Source organism: Oryzias latipes, chromosome 14 (genome assembly GCF_002234675.1).
Source record: "Oryzias latipes chromosome 14, ASM223467v1".
NCBI classification, from domain to species: Eukaryota; Metazoa; Chordata; class Actinopteri; order Beloniformes; family Adrianichthyidae; genus Oryzias; species Oryzias latipes.
Genome location: NC_019872.2, coordinates 24,759,433 through 24,780,621, shown reverse-complemented (window position 1 = coordinate 24,780,621; position 21,189 = coordinate 24,759,433). Strand labels below are relative to the sequence as shown.

Here is a 21,189-nt window from a genome sequence, read left to right as displayed (position 1 = left end):
TGGTCATATGTCTTTGCTAAATTCAAAATCTTTTTAGACATTGGACTGCAATAATGGACTGATCAGTTTTTGCTGCCGTCACGTGTTTTTCCGCTGTGATGCTCTTGGTCAAGTAAATAAACCTACCGTACCTCAACTGAAATGGTATTTTGCAATATGGATATAATCGATTTATTTTATTTTGAAACAATTTTGCAATGATATCAGTGTATTCAATTTGATTTGATTAACAGTTTGTCTCTGAAAGATCTACTGTAATAATTAAGTAGTAATTAAAATGTCAAAGGTGGGCTGCATGGTGTAGTGGTCAGTGCTCTTGCCTCACAGCAAAAAGGCTCTGGTTCAAATCTCAGCTGGGGACCTTCCTGTGTTTGCATGTTCTCCCCGTTCATGCGTGGGTTTTCTCCAGGCACTTTGGCTTCCTCCCACAGTCCAAAAACATGATTCATAGGTTAATCAGAGACTCTAAAGTGTGCCTAGGTGTGCATGTGTGAGTGAGTGATTGTACCGTCAAATCCTGAGTGAAAACCTCTTTTCCTCCTTTAGTCAGGACGCTCAAAACGGGTCAAGGATGGGTCTTCAAACAGCATAATGACCCAAAACATACAGCCAAGAAAGTTGCCAAGCAATAGCCATGAAATCTGAATGATTTAGAAAACATTTGCAAAGATGAGTGGACAAAATATTCCTCCTGATATGCAGAAACCTATCATCAACTACAAGAAACGTCTGACCTCTGTGCTTTTGCCACAAAGTACTAAGTCTTCCCGAGAAATACTTATTTTCCTCCATAAAATGCAAACTTCTTTAAAGTCAATTTCTTAAATTCCTTTGGGATTTTCTATCTCTCACTGGTCAAATGAACCAACCGGTAGGATGACACACTGACAATTTCATTTCATGTGAGCAAACCTAATCAACAAGGGATCAAATACTTGTTTCCTCCACTGGAATTCACTGTCTTATAAATTGTTTTGTGTTGGGGTGCAGAACTCAACTTTCAGGAAACATACATGAAGAAGTTTCATTAGTGGGTTGTTTCAGATGCCTTACTTACCCACTTCGTCCTGTTCAGGGTTACCTCATAGGAGAAAGCTTGGGTCTATTTAAGACCTCATACTGCAACATAGGAAGCAGCTCCTCAGGTCATCAAAGGTCAACCGAGACAAACTGCATGCACACTCACCAACTAGATATACACTCATGCATGCTTCCAAGCTGAGTGGACTTCAATTCCCATCAGAACAGCCTCATGCAGGGTTGAATTCACCTTGCCACAAGGCAAAAAAGCTCAGTTTGTAGTAAGGATGAAAAAAAAGAGTCAGTTACACCCAGCTTCAGGAAAAACTGGAGATTTTCATGGGACCTTGCTGGGCAAATTATGTAAAGAGCACTGGAAAATTCAAATCCTCACTGAACTGCCTGTTGTCTGCATGAGAAGCCCTCAACTCCTCCCCCCCCCCACAGGATAACAAGCAAACTGTAGTGGGTTCTCACAGGCACTTCCCCAAAATCAAAGGTTTAACACAACTGTCAAAAACAAAAGGTTCAAATCTATTAACGGCATTAGAGTTGGCTTTTTTTAGCCACAAGTGCGCCCTCATATAGGATGTAAGAGCCTTTGTGTGATTAGAAAAAAGCCAATGTAAAGTGCCTTTTCAGATTTAGAACATAGATAAGGTCAGTAGATATTACACAATTTGGACCATTTGTTATTTTCAAAAGCAAGTAGCACTCAGACAGCTCTCTCAACGGTGACTAGAAATTATCTCTGCACAAACAGGAAATTGTATTTTTAAAAGTGCATTTCCTCGCACTTGCAATGTTGGCTTCAAAACGATCACAAATGATTTTATCAATATGAATCAAATAACCTACGTTGTCTTAGAGAGGCAAATTACATAAGTCATGACAAACAGATTTTAGAGCCACTGCCTTTTGCAGGCAGATAGCTGGAAGATAACAGATGGAATGGTGTGTTATATCAGTCAGCACCCAAAAAAAGTGGGAACTTGCATGCATACATGCTTTAATGAATATATTTACATTTAACGAGGCATGTTGTCTTTAAAAAGCAGCAGTTGTTAATGTAAAACCTAATGTTTGAGTGTTTGGGAAGGAGTGTAATATTGAATTTTAAAAAACTTAAATGGAAACACAGTAAAAAAAAACATTTTTAAACATGTTAGTTGATGCAAAGAATAATTTGTAGCATTAGGTTTGCAAGATGTAAATAAGAGGGAAGTTGTTTTAGAAAATGCTTTCTACCATCGGTTTTATCTGCATGGAATTTGGAAGGATTATCTCCCTTTATTATGAAATGAATTTCAGCAATTAGATGGAACGAAATGCAGGTGTAGTTTGAAAAGTTTTGCAAAAGTCTGTAAGCGTTAGGTCTATCCTTTTGGCTTCTTTCTAATAGCTTAGTAGCACAACACAAGCGGATGTGTCGGACATAATTAATAAAAATGTACTTCAAGCTGCCTCCGTTGCTTCCTGTGCTCACTGTTGCAGTCTGCTTGCCCATTGTAGCGGTTTCCACCGGTGCTACACTATCACAGAAGGCCTTGGTTTCAGGAGAAAATTGACACCTCAAAACAAAGCAAGGGAACTATTTTATTTCATATTTACATGTGATGAACAGGGCTGCACAGTGGAACAGTGGTTAGCACAATCACCTTATGGCGAGACGGCCCTGGTTCAAATTCTGCCGGGTTCTTTCTGTGTGGAGTTTGCATGCTCTCATCGTGCATGTGTGGGGTTTCTCTGGGTTTCCTCCCACGCAGTCCAAACACATGCGTATAGATTGGTGATTCTAAGTTGCCCCTATAGGTGTGCATGTTCTTGTGACAGACTGGAGACCTGCTTATGAAATCATTCAGATTTCATGACTTGGCTCCAGCAGCTCTGTGATTAAGCAGGTTTTAAAAAAAGAAAATAATGGATGGACACATGTTAAACATGCACCAACAATTGCAGGTGGCTCTACAGCTTCCTCCCACAGTCCAAAATCATGCTGCATAGTTAATAGGTAACTTTTTAAGTAAGATGAATGTCAGAGAGTCTGGTTTTCTCTTTTTGTGTAGCCCTGTCATGGAACTCATGAACCATCCACCATTTCACCTGACAACGTAGCCTCCAGCAACCCCAGAACCTGAATGGGAAATAAGCAGGTTTAGAAAATGCATTGATGGGCGTGTAGACAGCTATATATGAAACAAGCGTTCAGGTCGGTTAATGCAATTAAGGGATGATTAATGTGGATTTTTGTAACTTTCTTCCCCCCATGATTTGTTTATTAATTATTGTATTTGCAATCAGGTACAAAATTTGAAAAAATAAATATTAATGGTGATAATAAATCACTATATGACACAGATCATAGACAAAGTAAAAAGGTTATACCAAATAAATGAATAAATACACAATACAGTATAAACCAACAGAACAAAACCCTCCACGAAGGTAAAAGGAGCACAACAATTAAGGATTTATTTTTTATATCAGGGAATAAAAAAGCACAAGCAGCTATTCTTGTTTTGTTTTTCAACCAAGGTACAATTTTCTTTTGGACTTTATTGTTTCTTCTGTAACATTGAGCAATATGTTAAAACATTAAGGATGAAAATATTATTAAAACACAAAAATTGTGCCAATTAGTTGCCATGCAAAAATTTTAAGGTGTTTTACTTCCTACCTGTAAGTGCACCCATTTTAGGAAGATTATTTGAAGCTCACTTGAAGGGAAAACAAACATCATCTAGGATTTGTTTTTTTAAGTTTCACAACAATGGAAACCATTTTCACAGTAATTCCCTTTGAATCAAAAAGCTCTTTTAAATGAGAAATATTGCTGCCACTATAACTGCTTTGGTCATTAAGGTCAATATGGGATATTACTGTCCTTCACACAGATCTGATCACAGTTTTTCTTGTCAGTTTGTAACTAACAGACAATAGTCTCTCGTAAAGGTGTTTTTACTATGTTCGAATTTTTCTGTAATGTCAACATAAAAATGAAGCTTTTTTTTTTAAAGCTAATATATATTAGGAGAACCACAAAGGCTATTGCAACAAAAAACACTGGACTTTTCAAAAAAAGAATACAGGTTTGTGTGTTCAAATATGGGTCATTGTTGTCACATGTTTTTTTTTTAACTATTATTTCAATTCAACGTGCAAAACGTTATTTTTGTTCCTTAAGTTTTGACTCTACAGTAAAGATATTTTCAGGTCAGTCACCAAAGTTTTTTAAAGTTTTGTTTACATCCGTTGATTTTATTTTATTTTTTAATTTTTCTTTTAGAAAAAAAAAAAAACTTCAAGATTGATTATTTTTCAATATTTAACTAGTTTAATTTTGACAGCAGCACATCTAAATTCCTTTTAAGTAAAATATCCCCTGTGTTAAATGAAACACAACATTTCTATCATTATGACTTTAGTGTGCCTTCCTCCTTTTTCTCCTGTTACTGTTGAGTATAAACATTATTGGTGTAGAATCCAATTTTTTTTAATCTATACATGCAAATGTAATTCTGTACATTAAAAACCTTACCTCTGAACAGAAATTAGACACTGTTGTCCAGCAGAAGAGAAAAATATGTGCTCATTGTAATAAGAAATCACTCTGATGGTAGATTGTAAAAGTAGATTTTGATCCATTTTAGCATAATTTTTCATACTTATCTGACATGTTAAAACATAAACATGTTGATTACAAAAAACATAACTAAAACAATTTAACTAAAGCTACAAAGACATTTTTATTTAGAATATTAGCATTTTTCTTCAAAGCTGAAGAGCCACAATGGAGGGGCAATTTTTCAGAAGCATTTTTCAGAGTATTATTTAATCAGTCCTCAATCAGATTAATCTCTACAATTCATTTTAAGGAAAGGCCGCACCCCAGTGCGCGGTGTATTACTGATGGTAATCCCTTATGGTGGGAGGGTTTATCCTGTCCATTAAAAGGTCAGCGAGGAGCTTCCCCACTTATTGCGCTTTCACAGCAGATTGGTCTGTTTTAAATTATATGATGAGGCAGATTTCAAAAGGCACAAATCCGCGAAAAAGCAACTAATATCTCCTTATTAAATGAATCACCAGAGTCCCTGGTTCTCTTTGAGGCTGGCTGCTTGAGCTCCAGCAGCAGATTTGATATCAATTTATTCATGTTATACCGCAGGGGCATGTCATTTTACACTCCCAGGGGAATTTCTCTGTTACAACTCTGAAATGACTAATTGTGTTTGAGACGTTAAGAGTTTGAGGAGTGGAAGCACTTGTGAGGGTGGGTGCTTGTCCCCTTCAGTACTGCTTATCTTCTAATTGCTTCCATCTGGTAGTCAATACTGTGCTTTATGGCATTGCACAAATGACACCCCCCCACCCACCCACCCACCCCCCATGCTGAGAGACAGGGAATACCCCAATGCTGTAAGTTTTCCCTGCGCTGATGTGGTTTCTGGCGGTTTCACTCCAGACAAGTAACAGATAACGAGTAAAAATTCAGAATTACAATCTCTGATTTTTAGCTAGCAGAAAAACATAAAAGTACAGCATCACCACGGTAACAGGAGAGAAGAAAGGCGGCCAGCTAAAAGCTGAACATTGAAGTGTCTGGACATGGAAAAGCAGCTGCAGACTCATCCCTTAATGGTCAAATAAATCAAAGGCATTACAGCAGTCAAAAGATAGAAAGTGTTTGTCAGCAGGTAACTGCAGGGAAGTTGCTCTGGCCCTGCTGCACTTAGTCAAACATGATTAGCTAGTAATGACTCCTTACAGAAAGAGGAAGAGCAGGAGAGACATTCTTCAGGAAGGAAGAAAGCCCTGCAGGGTGGGAGGCTCTGTGGAGGGTTACCATCAAGCCCAACCTGCTGGGAAACAACAGGACTTTGCTTCCAGATGGAAATGACAGAAGTAAATATGTGAACCTATATTATGTGACATTAGAAACAAAAGAAAGAAGAAGCGGCTACAGACACGACCACTAAACGGGCAAGGTCAAAACTCAAAGTCAGAGTTTCACTTCTACCGCATTTTACTTTTAGATCACTTTGTTTAAACTGAAAACCAAAACTCTCTGGAGAAACTTTACTCAATGTCACAACAGAAAAAGTTTCCTCGTTCAAACAAACAAAACATTCCTCACAATTTCTGATTGTTTTTTTATTCTACATTTTTGTGTATGAATGCAGTCGTGTAGGTTCAGAAAAGTGGACTACCCCACAAATGCACCAGTCAGGAAATTCAACGTTTTTAGACTTTTAATGTAGCTAAAGGAGCTTATGAGAAAATCATCAAAATCACACAGGTGGTATGGCAGAGATTTTTATACCCTGTATTTTATCCGGGCTGGGGACCAACAGAATCAGATCTAGACTTTGGGCCACTTGTAGCTACATAGCAAGGCAGTAGCGTGAAGGGTCTTGCCCAAGCACCCACACTAGATGAGGCTCATTGTGCCCCCTAGGAAACCCTGATTTCCCATGTCAAGTCCTGCACTAAACCAACTGAGCCATCCAGCCAATATATAGACTACATTGATACATTAAACCTAATAAAGATATATACTCATAAACTGATTGATATGGATAGATGGATAGACGGACAAACAGACATGACATATTTAAGACCATCAGAACCCTGACTCAGCACCCCAATGGTGGACCTTCCTGTGTGGAGTTTGCATGTTCTCCCCGTGTATGCGTGGGTTTTCTCCGGGGACTCCGGCTTCCTCCCACCATCCAAAAACATGCTTCATAGGTTTATTGGTTACTCCAAATTTAGGACGCTCCCAAATTAAGAACTCGACATTAGACTAGGGGCTAATTTTGGTGAAAAACAATGGATAAACAGAAAAAGTTGTTCTTAATAACTTTAATAATCCAAGTGTCATTTGTACAGTTAACCCCAGATGTTTTCCCTGAGGTTGCTACCCAGGTATTCTACTCGTCTAGTTATTGTATCATTTGACAGACTTATTTCTTCAAACATTTTCTTTTGCTCTGGACAAACAATGTCAGCTACTTTCAGCAAACATTCTTTTCACAAACTCCCCATCACGTAACCGTTGTGTTATCCTAGGCACTTTAACATTGGGAGTTGGGTCATCTAGACCCACTAGACAGTGCTTTGAACGTTTTTTCTTCAATAATTTGTGAACCTCACTGGTGTCCATTACTACATGAAATCTTTCCACCTTTATCCACCTTTGTCATGGTAGGGAGAACACGTCAATGTAAGGGTGGGGTCATCTAAGACAGCACAAGGGTTAAGGGTTTGCTACGGCAGGCCATTTCACAACGCAGCTAGCTTCTGTCACAGCTTGACTTGATTTAGCCATTTTTGTAAACATCTCGTGCGCAGCAAAGACTCGTTGTAGTTGTTGGTGCTTTACTGTTACGACGGTAAATTGAGACAGAATTTATAAATTAGGATTAAATGTTTGTTTTGAATTCCATAAATTCATGAAAATGCTCTTCTTTAAAAGTATTTCACATTTTTTAGAAGATAAGCTGTTTTTCTATATTTGAATGTACTTACAGAAGAAACTAAGTGCTCTTCAGACATGGATTACAACATGAAATGCTGTTCTGAAGGTCTCCTGTCCATGCTTTGGGTCCAGACACACACACCCCTTTAACAGACGGCATTGTGAAGCACTTCACTGATAATAATCCCCTGGGTGAATGGAGTTTATCCAGTCCATTACAGGGTTGAATGAGGAGCTTAGCCTTTTATGGTGTATCATGGAGTTAAACACTCGACCCTGCCTGTAAATAAAAGTATAAACCAGGCGAGTCAAAAAGGAAAAATGCCTGAAAAATATAAAAACCATTCTAACTGAACAATATAGTTTAATTCATAACCACATTCTTTTGTCAAATATGGCACAGTTACGAGCTTGATGACAGATAAAAATGAAAAAAAAAAAGTTTTTTAATAAAACTGAGTAAATTCTACTTAATTGTTACTGGTTCACTTTGGCGAGGTTTTAGAAAATAAAAAGGTTTGTAACACACCAATAGAGACCACTTACATTTATAATGGAACTGGCAACTTTATAAAAACAACAGATAGGAAAATACAGCATTAGCAGCCCGTTTTAGCTCCTCTCCCTCAGGACAATGGAACATGACAAGGAGAGGGAGAGTGGGCGTCAAGCATTTAAAAAGGGAAAAACCTACAAGAAGGAAGAAGAACTAAAAGATGGGCTACTAACCCCTCACTGAGCACAAATGGGAAAGAAAGAATCTCTCTCAAACAACATAAAAAACATTATGTCTTTATCATGCTTTGTGACCGGAACCACATTTACTTTGATTTCGGTCCAATGATATTTTCTCACATCTCTGCAGTTTATCTAGCATGGCTATCTGCTTCATTCTTCTTTCCCCTTTAGGTCCATTTAGCTGCAGAAAGCCACTCCCAAGATATTCTTTTGGAACATCAATGTTCAAAATTATTTACTTATTTGATTATTGGCCAGTGTTAGACTATACATTTATTGGTACAGTTAAGGTCCTGGTAAGACTGAATCTGATCAACAGCTGGAAAACCATAGTGGAAAACATAGAATGTTTAGAAATGTTTATTCATTAATTTCACACCAATTAAAGTAAAAATAAACATAAAATAAAAGGATTTCTTAACTCTACCTCCAGAGATTTTATACAGTTAACCTATTTTGTTTTACAGAAGAAAATGTATCAAATGAATAAAATTAAATTCAGTTTAATAAGTTTTATTTGTAAAGTACCTTTCATGTTAGGAAACAGCTCAAAGTGCTGTACGTAGCATAAAAACAAACAGAAAAACAGAAACACCATTTTCCACACATGCAATAGAATAATAAGACAAACCCCTCATAATATTGTACACTTAAAAAAAGGAGAAATGATCATATATATATTAATAAAAAGTGAAGATATTAGGGAAGTCACTTTATGATCAAATATAAAATAACACAAAAAACTGTCAAGTGTCTGTTAAATGCTAAAACTGTTGTTATTGTAAACGACAGCCACAACAACAAAACTACTACTACTACTATTACTACTGCTACTACTACAACTAATAATAATAATAAGAAGAAGAAGAAGAAGAACAATGATAATCCATCCATCCATCTTCCTCCGCTTATCCGGTACCGGGTCGCAGGGGCAGCAGGTCTAAGCAGAGGTGCCCAAACTTCCCTCCCCCCACCAACACTAAAAACAACTCATTGAATTAAATTACAAAATGTAACCTTAATCTATATTTTGGAATGATATACATATTATAAGCATGTTTGGTAAAAGCATTATATTGCATAAACATAAGATTTTCTTTATTATTACGACAAAACATATATAATAAACCTAATATTAGTTTGGGCAAAACATGATAAAGAGAAAAAGGTCAGGGGGGTATTCCAGAAAGCATGTTTAAACTACCCTGACTTTAGCCCTGAACTCTGGCTGAAATCAACCTGAACTTGCTTACTCTGGGTTTGTCGGTTCCAAAAGAGCGTAATTACGCTCGACATGTTAACCCTGGGTTAATGCGCGTGCACGGCAAGTAAAGACATTCTCAATGGATCGGCGAATTCCAGAGTCACCATGGAAACGCGTGGAGAAAAAAAGAGAGCGCTATACTCTAGGGAGACGGAGTCGGAGATTTTAATGACGGCGTATGAAGATTATACACCCATCAAAATAATTACATGGCTGCATCAGCAAATAAAACAGTTTCTAGCCTGGAGAAAAAGATTGGACAAAGTAAACGCATGAGTTTCCATCTCGTTCAATTGGTAACAAGTAACTGAGTTAAATTTATATAACCTAATTTCTTTCGTCTATCCAATTCAATAATTGTTTTTACAACTCAAATTTACATATTTATCTAACTAAATGTCATATTACTCCAATTCAATTGAATGTTTTTCCATATTAATTTAATTCTTGAACTCTCATATGTCTGAGTTTGAGGTTGCAGATATTCTCATTTTTATAACAATAAAATCAATGAAACAAAATGGATTTGCAACATGAAACATGATTTCAAAAATTATGACACTGACTTTACCTTCAAGTCCTGTGTCGTCAAGTTGAACTGGTGGTTTGAATTAACCTCATCATCCTCTCCCTCCCTCTCACTCATGGTGCAGAAAGAATTAAACATAGTAGGACAAAATAAGTTGGCAAAACAAAGTAAAACAGCTAAACAACAAAACACATTTGGTCAAAAACCCACACTTAAACCGTAATCCTTCCTGACAGGCAAAGGGAATGGTATCCCACAATTCCTTGCGCTGCCAATCTGACAAAAGGCACCAAAGTTACACCTATTTAATTGATTTAATTTGAATGAAATTAAAATAAATGTCTGATAACGACGTGTTATTTTTAAGTTGACTGAACTCAAAAAAATTATTTATCTTAACTGAAGCAACTAATTACGTGGTCGTATCACCGTATATCACCCTTTCACGGCGGAAAAAGTATTATCTGAGCTTCTTCATTCACTAAATCATCTTCAAATGGACACGCCAGGCTGCTTCACCTTTCTGAGAACAAACTAACCTTCAACTAAACCTGCACCAGGTTATGTTAAGAGCATAAGTTGCTATGGAAACTAAGCAGACCCTGAAACATACCTCAGTTTTTGGAACCGAAAGCTGAGGTTATCCGCTTCCTTAGCCTCAAACTTACCCTGGTAACTCACATAACCGGCTTTCTGGAATACTCCCCTGGAAACCAATCTCCTAAATATTTTGAATGAGACTGACCTTTATAGAAAATTTAAGAACACATGTTCAGAAGTGATTAGAAACAATTAGACTATTTAAAGTTTTTGAACTTATCACATCTAATTAAAAGACCCCTACTTTTTTTTTTTTCATTGTATTTCAGTGTTTTATATTGCATTGGTTGTTCTGTTATAAGATGTTGTTAAACTATTTCAAATGTCTTTACATGTATGTACACTATATGAGATTTATTGTGCTTTACTTTGAAAATTGTACTGGAACATGTTAATAATAATAATAATAATAATAATAATAATAATAATAATAATTAACTTTGTTTATGATCTCAATTTACTAACTTTATTTATTACTTTACTATTAACTGACTGTAATACAAAAAATTATTTTGCAAAGTTTTTAAAAAAATTACCAGCAGGAAGTTTTATCTTTGAACAAAGAAAAAAGGAGCGTAGGTGAGAATAATCACAGGCGGAACCGAAGAAAACGTTTGTTTTCAACCGGACGTTTGTTAAGGAAAGAACCGGAAGTGGAGCAGAAAGTTGGTACATTAGTGTTTTCGGTCCCCCGCGGTTGATGATGAAGGAGTCCGGGATGTCTGTGCCGGTCTCAGTGGGGACTCTGCTGCAGGCTGACCTCCAGGAGGACCCCGCTTACCGGGACGACGGCCTGTGTGTGGTCGGTGTTTTTGGGAAGAGCAACATGCAAAGCGGGCCGCTGAAAGAGTCTTTGCTCAACACGCTGGCGGACAAAAACATCTTCCCGATGTTCGGCGAAGCGGAGGATGGCGGCTCGGCGGACAGCCTCATCCAGGCGTTTTACGACCAGGAGAACCGGGTCCTGTACCTGCATCTCTCCTCCGTGTGCGACAGCCGCCAGCTGCTCCGGGCCTGTCGGTCTGTGGGCGCCGACACCAGCCACTCCGACGCCCACGACTTCTGGAAAGGCCTGGAACGACAGCACTGCCTGCATCTGCTGTACTTGTTCTCCGTGTGCCACATCCTTCTAATGGTTCATCCCAACCAGACCTTCGACGTGACCTACGACCGGCTCTTCAGGGCCATGGACGCGCTGCGGCAGAAGGTGCTGCCGCTGATCCGGGCAGCCATCAAAGACTGCCCGGTGTCCAAGGAGTGGAAGCTGAACTGCAGGCCCTGCCCCCCGCGCCTGCTCTTTGTCTTCCAGATGAACGGAACCCTAAAGGTCCTCTTCTAAACGTCCTTTAACAGTAATAATAAAGAGAAATCGATCACTTTTGGGTTTAGACCAGGGTGTAAAATTAAATTTAATATCGGTTGATTATAGGATGCATAGACTTATCTGTTCTTTTTTTAAGAAAATAAAAGCATTTTTTTTTTTTTTTTGCATCAGTCTTTCTCTTTAGGGGTGTACGTTTGGCTTTTAACTGTAGTATTAAACTGTAATATTCTTCAATTTCTTAAAATGATGCCCTTGTTTTTAATAATAAGGGAGATGTGCAGAGTCTTGGCAACCTATATAGAGGAATAAAGTTGATGAGTTGTGTGAAAGAGTAGTTGAAGCTGGACTAAGAGCAGAAGGGAACATTTGTGAGCAGCTGTATGGATTAATGCCAATGCCTAAACTGTTGTATTATATGAGGAAGTCTGGAGTGAGGTGGGGTGGAATTAAATCAGGGATCAGCTCTGATCCTGTTTGCAGTGGTGATGGGCAGGCTTACTGATGAGGTTGGACTACGATGTTTGCAGATGATATTGTGATTTGTAGCCAGAGCAGGGAACAGGTGGAGGGGAAGCTAGAGAGGTGGAGGTTTGCCCTGGAAAGGAGACGAACGAAGGTTCGCTACAGCAAGACGGAGTACATGTGTGTGAATGAGAGGGACCCAAGTGGAAGAGCGATTTTTACAGGGAGAAGAGATAAAGAAGGTGGAGGATTTTAAGTATCTAGGGTCAACAGTCCAGAGTAATGGAGAGTGTGGAATAGAAGTGAACAAGCGAGTGCTGGCGGGTTGGAATGAGAGGAGAAAAGGGTCAGAGTTTCTGCTCAAATGGGGTTCAAAACAAACCGGCTATGCTGTTCAGCCAAGAGACAGTGGCACTGAGGAAAAGGCAGGAAGCAGAGCTGAGATGAAGATGCTGAGAGTGACCAGGATAGATAGGATCAAGAATGAGTACATCAGACGGACGGCTCATGTTAGAGGCTCACAATACAAAACAATTAAATATATTTTTTAGGGGGGTAAAAAGTACTTTTTGGAAACTTTTTATACATCTATTGCAAAAAAAAAGATAAATGTGGAAAAAAAATTGGAGACCCCTAAAGCCTGGGATTTACAGACTTTAAAAACTAAGACATAATTTTATTAAGGTTAATACATTTATTCAGATAGACAAATTATGACTACAAGGAACATTTTACTTATTTCAATTAGTATAAAATTATTTTAAAAAACACACTGATGAAATTATAGTTGATAATGGAGGACATATATGGAAAAGATTAAGCTCAAAATTGCAATTCTCAGCTTTTCTTTATTCAGTTGTTGTGACTCGGGGCCAGGCGGAAAATTTTGCTCTTTGTAAAAGAACATATTTGCGGCGTAGAAAAAAAAAGAGAGAGGGGAAGAGGGAGTGGGGTTGCTGTGCGCCAGCAGTTACGCAAACAAGTAAAAGGTGAATTTCTAACAAACCATTGCTGCTCTGCAGAAACTATGTCCTAGAAAACGGCACAGGTTTTTGATTTGGGCTGAAAATGGCATCATTTTCATTTAGAGACCACTTTGAAAATAGATCAAAAGATGATTGGAGTGACTTTAAAGTGACTAGTATTGTTTTAAAACGTTTTTTTTTATCTAATTCATTTACAGATCTCCAACAGCCCAGAGTCTGGAGGAAACCCTGACAAACCCAAGAAGCACTCTCCTCGGCGGCGCCTGCAGCACGCTCTGGAGGACCAGATCTATCGCATCTTCCGGAAAAGCAGAGTCCTGACCAACCAGAGCAGCAACTGTCTGTTCACTGTTCCCGCCAACCAGGCGTTTGTGTATGTGATTCCCACAGCAGACGAGGATCCGGTGAGCACCTTGCTCACCCAGCTGCGGTCTAACTGCATCTTAACTGACCAGGAACCCAGCGTGACCATATCTGGACCGAGGAAGTACCAACAGATGCGGCGCTCGGCTCGGCAGCTCGGCGGCGGTGGAGACGCTGGCGGTCTGTCGGTTGTCAGTCAGCTGGTGGACTGCAGCCTGAAGGAGTTCCTGTGGCAGCACGTAGAGCTGGTGCAGACCAAGAAAGGATTTGACGACAGCGTGGGTCGAAACCCACAGCCCTCGCACTTTGAGCTGCCAAACTACACCAAATGGGCCAGTGTGGCGTCCAAACTCCATCACGTCTTGATCAGCAACACGGACGAAGAAATGGCCGAACTGGCTGCTAAAGTGCAAAGCCAGTTGAAGGTTCTGGATGGGTTTCTCGACGCTGACTCAAAATTCTCTGAGAACCGGTGTCAGAAAGCTCTGCCGCTGGCTCACAGTGCGTACCAGTCCAACCTCCCCCATAACTACACCACAACAGTGCACAAAAACCAGCTGACGCAGGCCCTGCGGGTGTACAGCCAGCATGCGCGGGGCGTGGCCTTCCAGCGCTACGCTCTGCAGCTTCACGAAGACTGCTACAAGTTCTGGAGCAACGGCCACCAGCTGTGTGAGGAGAGGAGCCTGACGGACCAACACTGCGTTCACAAGTTCCACCTGCTGCCTCAACCAGGTGACGACCTCATGATGACCGCTTTTCCCTTCATCCGTTTTGTTATTGTCCTGGTTTTGCTTTAAACGCCAGAATTCAGTTTCATTCATGACAGTTTCGTTCAAACTGATATTTATGTAAAAGGAAATATATATATTTTTGTGTTTGAAAGTAAGTTTAAAGCTGAATCCTGATCCCAGAGTCTTCAGTCTTGATTTAACTCATAACTAAGACCTTAGTTGAAGATTTCATTCTTCTCTCTGCAGACGAGAAGCCAGACGTGGATCACAACCCTCCCATCCTGAACCACAACAGCAGGGGGCGCTCCACCTCCAGCTGTAACTGCGGCCGGAAGCAGGCTCCTCGAGAAGATCCCTTCGACGTTCAGGCCGCCAATTACGACTTCTACCAGGTTCGCTTTGGGATGCCTGTCAGATGATGACGATACTTTAAAAGGAAAGATAAGACTAAATAAAAATAAAATTAAGAAATACAATAAAAACCCGATAAGGAGTGAATTCTCACCCCCATGCTCTAGACCAAGTTTACTACCACACCCACTCTCAATAATAGTCCCGTTCCCTCTCTAAAAAGTATACATTCATTTTAAGATACACATATACAAACATATAACTACACGTATATAGATAGATACACACAAAGAAACATACAAAATAAAACTTAGTTTTGCGCCGTTTATTTTTGTCACTTTTGATCCCCTCAACTTTAAAATATAATTTTTTTAAGGGAAAATAGTTTTGCTCTTTTAGAACTTGAGTTGGATAGATTTGTACGAGGTCAAATCAGGATCACCTTAAAGTAAATGAAAAAACTGATTGTAAATTTGAAAAGTAGACATTGTAAATTAAGACAAAAGTCTAAATTGGAGGGGGGGGTGGTAAATTCGAAGAAACTGTCCTGAAAATTTGAATAAAAAAACTATAAACTTAACATTGTTACCAAATGAAACATAATTCTTTTGGTAGCAGCTGCTGTTTTCTATTTTTTTTTAGTTTGTTTTTCTTTGTTTTCATCTCTCACTTTACATTTTCAAATCAGACTTTTTGTTTTTGGGGTTGATCCTAATGCGTCTCTCTTCCTCTGCGGTGCCAAACATTGGTAGAGCATTATCACAACATCAGAGGCAGGCGGCGGAAATGATGTCACCATAACGCCTAATGTTCTGGTAGCCAATGGTCTCAACGCCCCGCCCCCGTGTAGAATTAGGACCAACTTCCAACACAAAAAGTCTGAATAGAAACCGTGGATGAAATGGGAGAGATGAAAAAACAAAAATGTGAAAATACAAAACACAAGTTGGCACAATTAAAGTTTTTGTTTGTTTAGTAACAGTTTTATGTTTACAGATTTTTAATCCCAGTTTAAAGTGTCACTTCAAATTTAAAATAATTTTTTCTTCTTCTTCAAATTTTTATTTTTTTCAAGTTTACAATGTACTCTTTCATGGTTAAAGTGTTAAATGTCTCAATTTTTGTAAACTTAAAATCCTTTTTTTCATTCTCTATAAGCTGATTTGGCCCTTGAATGAGACGAGGCGTAACCCTCAGTCCGTTCCAGCTCTAAAAACCAGCAAATGCAGCTGTTTTCTGAGCGACAGTGGCTCAGGTGGTTGAGCGGGTCGTCCAATGATCGAAGGGTTGGCGGTTCGATCCCCGCTCCCACCAGCCAAAATGTCGTTGTGTCCTTGGGCTAGACACTTCACCCTCCTTGCCTCCAGTGTGGCTCCACTGGTGTGTGCATGTGTATGAATGATCCCGGTGATGGTCAGAGGGGCTGTAGGCGCGAACTGGCAGCCACGCCTCTGTCAGTCTGCCGCAGGGCAGCTGTGGCTACATCAGTAGCTACCATCACCAAGTATGAATGAGGAGTGAATGAATAATGGACATGATGTAAGCGCTTTAAGTGTCTTGAAAAGCGCAGATAAATCCAATCCATTATTATTATTATTTTTGTCCAGATGCTGGAGGAGAAATGCTGCGGGAAGCTGGAGAGGATTGACTTTCCGGTCTTCCAGCCCAGCACTCCCGATCCGGCGCCCGCCAGCAACCAGGCCCAGCAGGCCTCCTGTGAGGGGTCTGGTGATGCGGATCGGCCAAAGGAGCCCAGCTCAGCGCAGAGCCACACCCCCGGAGACGCCAGCCTCAGCCTGGCTTTAAGTCTGGGTCGGTCCACGGACAGCCTGGAGCCCTACGGGGACGGAGATGGCCCCGAAAAGCAGGGCCAGCCGAAGAGGCCGAGCCTCATTGATCGCCAGCCTTCAACTGTGGAGTACCTCCCTGGCATGATGCACTCTGGCTGCCCGAAGGGTCTCCTCCCCAAGTTCTCCAGCTGGTCGCTAGTCAAGCTGGGCCCGGCCAAGTCGTACAACTGCCACACGGGTCTGGAGCAGCCCGGCTTCCTCCCCGGCTCCTCCTTCCTCCTGCCGTGGGATTTGGTGATCCGATCTCGATCAGACGAGGATGCGGGACTCTCTGAGCCTTTGGACGGGGGCGCCTCCTCGTGGCCAGCTCCTAACAAAAGCCTCATTGGGAAACGGGGGAGCACTGGAGGCCTTGGCAGGAGCCGCAGGAGGGACGACATGGCCCGGGTCTTTGTGGGATTCGAGTACGAGGACAGCAGGGGGCGCCGCTTCATCAGCTGCGGACCTGATAAAATAGTGAAGGTGATGGGGCCGGGGGGCGCCAAAGATCCCGCCACACGGGTTTTGAACACAGACATGCCGTTGTACATCCCCTCCCCCTCCCAGGGGCGAGGCCTGAAGCCGCACTTTGCTCAGCTGACTCGCCTTTTTGTCGTCGTGCCGGACGCGCCGCTGGAGGTCACTCTGAACCCCCAGGTAAGAGGTCCCGCCCCCAAAGAGCATCAGATCGCATGTTCAACAAAATGTAAAACTGTATTTACTGTTAGTTCACTGTTTCATTAAAAAACACATTAAAAAATGTATAAATAGATAAATGGACCTAATTTCAATCATGTCAATAAAAACTAGAAATAACAACTAATTTAACCTTTAAAACCTATGGTGACAATCAGAACTAGGCCTGCACAATAAATTGAAAATTATTCGTTATCACGATATCAAGCTGCGCAATACGCATATCGCAAAAGTCGGCGAAGATTGTGATAAATGGAAACCTTAAATGCGCTAAAACTATCTTAAGGCAGCTTGAACTATTTAACGAACCAAATAAATCTCTTTGTGCATTTGACCAATCGGGTGGAGCCATTTACATGATTGACCAATCAGATGGAGCCTTTTTATGTTCGCTAGATGAGGGTCATTGGTAGTGTCATTTAAGTTATCTGGACTCTAAATTAAATCTAACTGTTGCAGGGAAATGAAAATAGTGTATTTAGTTGTTTTGCTATTTGTTCATGTATCGCAAGTTATATCGTCATCGCAATATTGATCACTAACATCGAAAAATTGCGAGTTTTCCTCAACGTGCAGCTCTAATCAGAACTGTGTTCCTTCGTCCTTTTGGTCTGCGGAATATTCCACAGCATTTTATTTTAAGAAAAACTGAGTCTTTTAAAATATGGGTTATTTATGGGTTAAAACTATTAAAAGGTGCATTTGTCATTAAAATCAAGAATTAACAATTAAAAGTAAAGTTTTAGAATTGATTTTTAAAAGGCAACATTATAATAAATATACCCATTACAGAACGATGTGGTGGGTTTCTGGGGAATTTTTCAAACACATCAGAGATTTATTTTCAGATTGTGCTGAACACTGGAAAAAACAAACAAAAAAAAGCAAACTTTTGATCTGTTTTTTAAATGTGAACTGATTCCAGAGTTGGGAACTAAAGTGAGAAACTGAAACCTTCTCCAAATCTTTGCTGCTCTCCAGGTGCAGCCCGGTCCTCCTCCCTGTCCCGTCTTCCATCCAGAGCAAACGGACATCGTGTTGCCGCCCGACGGCCTCTGGGTGCTGCGCTTCCCGTTTTCCTATGTGACGGACTGCGGCCCCTGCTTCCCCCCCAAAGAAAACCAGCCGCTCAGCAACTACAAGGTGCTGCGGGGCATCCTGAGGGCCGCCACATCTAATCCTGCCCCACAGTGAACTCTCCGGGATGTGAACTGCAGCAAATGGGCTTAACGGTTACAGATCCTCAGGAGGAAGAAGATCTGCAGTTCAGCCGAGCAGCAAAGCTGCCGTCAGCAGACTTTTAACCTCAGATGATCTTCTCTAAGGTTGTGAAAGTCCATTTTTTCCCCGAACAGAGCAGACTTGAATTGTTGAAAACTGCTGTTGGTCATCTGGAGGTGACAGGAATGTTCCACATTTTCTGTTTGAAAAAACACGTCAAAGCTTCTCTTTTTCTTGTCAGGTGGCTCATCCAAAGCTGCTGAGATATTAAAAGTATTGTTTCATTGTTTTTTTTTTTACTGTTTATAGATTAGTAACATATTTTTTAATTTCAGCTTTCACTCATATTTAAGGTGGATTTTGACCCACATTTACATTGTTGACCAACAAGATTTGGTCTGATTGCTCATGTTAGTCAAGTGAACCGTCAGCCTGACGTTTTTGGAGCTGTTGGCTCAGAGTAAGTTCACTCCTGTGCATCTCAGATGGATAAATGCTTCATCCTAGGTTTCTGATAGGACTTTAATGCGGGTTAAACACATTTTGTACTCTCAAAAACCCATGCAACATCAAACACATGCTTGTTTGATTAGGATAACTCCTTTTTAAGTTCTGTCTGAACCCAATCTGAGTCTGTGTGTACAAATAAGTCATCTACTTTGGGTTTGCTAAATAAAAAATATTAAATCCACATCTACTAGTCTTTATAATGCTCATCATCTATTTTATTTAGGCTAATGGCAGCTCGGGAAAGGGTTTTTTGAATCATTCTCCACAAGAGGGCGCATTTACATCAACGTCAGTGTTTTGTTTTAGACAAATTTAATAAAGAGCTAAGTTTATGTAAATAAAATGTGAAGTATTACAATTCTGCTCTTTTTTTAAAAGCTCATTAAATTTAAAAAAATTCTTAAAACTTTCCTTAATCCAAATTAAAAACACTCCATAAAACAGCTTTTTATTAAAAAAAAAATTCTTTAACCTCTCCTATTGTATGGATTTATTTGCAATAAATGAGGTATACCACCACACTGTATAATTTTTAAATTAAATATGGGCAAAGTTAAGCCTAGACATGTTAGACATCATTGTAATTGCATGTTCAAGCACCAGAGGCTGTTGGGGTGTTTTTTTATTTATTTCTCACTGAAGTGGATTCAGCACAGATTCCTCATCAGTATGCTGTGACTGTAACCCTTGTGCTATCCTAGGCACTTTACCATTGGGAGTTGGGTCATCTAGACCCACTAGACAGTGTTTTGAACCTTTTTTCTTCAATGATTTGTGATCTTCACTGGTGTCCATGGATTACATGAAATCTTTCCACCTTTATCCACCTTTGTCATGGTAGGGAGAACACGTCAATGTGAGATAGCACAGGGGCTTAAATCAGAATATGGATTCATTCTATTTATATTTTTAATTTGTAACACATTAAACTTTTAAATGTTTTAATGGTTGTTTTTGAAGAACAAAAATGATCTGAGATGAACTGTGTTGCAGGAGCCTCAGCTTGCATGAAAATGAAGAGGCCACATGCAAGGTACAATAAGAAAAATTAATACAATTATAAATTACAAAACTAATATTTTATGTATCTTAGCTCTTTTTCTCTGTTGCCAAATATGTGGAGACGTCAAAAACTCAGTCTTGATGCCTCAAGTGCATTTGTTGTCTTAGCTCAGTGCTTTTCAATTATTTTTTGCCAGGCACCCCCTAGGAAAAAGAAAATGTTTCGCGTCCCCCCCCCCCCCCACACACACACACACACTCACTGCGGAGACAATGTATCAGGTTAGTATCTATAAAAATTGTGTAAGTATCCCTAAAATTGTATCTTTTAACAATAAAAAAAGCAATATAAATCCACTTTCAACAAATATTACATTTATTTTGCCACACAGAAACCGTTCTAGTCTAAAACAGAAGAACAGCTTAACATAAAAAAATATGTTAGTCCTGATTTAAACTAAAACATTTTGACCAACTGAAACATTTGATGCTGAGAAAAATAATACAATCAATAAATAATCTTAAATGTGAATTGGTCTGAAACATTAACACAGCAGCACCAATAGATTTAACGTTTTTAGTTTGATGAAATAGATCAAAACTTGCTGATTTTTTTTTTCTAAATGATGGATTGTTTATTTATGATCTCATAAAGTGCAGCTGTTTTCCTGCATTACCTGCTGTCTTTCTGTCAAATACTGACACCAAGTAAACCACAGGCAGACAAAGAATACATTTTGCAGCTCTCATCTGCATTGTGTTTACATGGAGAAACATTTGGTGTTTCTGTGAATTTAGCAGAACTTCAAGTAATGAGGTAATAAACTTGTGATTTCACAGCTTCTTTAAGCCCACGGACGCACGGACCTCCTCTTAAGGAATGCGGACGCAAAGAGTTTGGTTAATGACAAAGCTAATGAGAATGACTCAAGGTCAATAGAACCTTAAAGAGACATTTCACACATGTTTAACAGCTACTGCTTCCTCGCTGCTTCACTTAAAGTTGTAGATTTCAATTCCAATGAAAGGAAAACATTTCCTTCAGAGTTTTAATTATACTTTTTAAAAACTCGGACACG

General features: G+C 39.7%; 1 protein-coding gene across 1 annotated transcript; it reads left to right on the top strand.

The window, feature by feature from the left end:
* The first annotated feature begins 11,284 nt into the window (after nucleotides 1-11,284).
* On the top strand, nucleotides 11,285-19,291 carry smg8 (SMG8, nonsense mediated mRNA decay factor). Its single transcript, XM_004076823.3, has 5 exons — nucleotides 11,285-11,959; nucleotides 13,602-14,502; nucleotides 14,748-14,893; nucleotides 16,460-17,338; nucleotides 18,359-19,291. The coding sequence occupies exons 1-5, from the start codon at nucleotides 11,333-11,335 to the stop codon at nucleotides 18,569-18,571; spliced, it is 2,766 nt and encodes a 921-aa protein (XP_004076871.1). The 5' UTR covers nucleotides 11,285-11,332; the 3' UTR covers nucleotides 18,572-19,291.
* The last annotated feature ends 1,898 nt before the right edge of the window (nucleotides 19,292-21,189 follow it).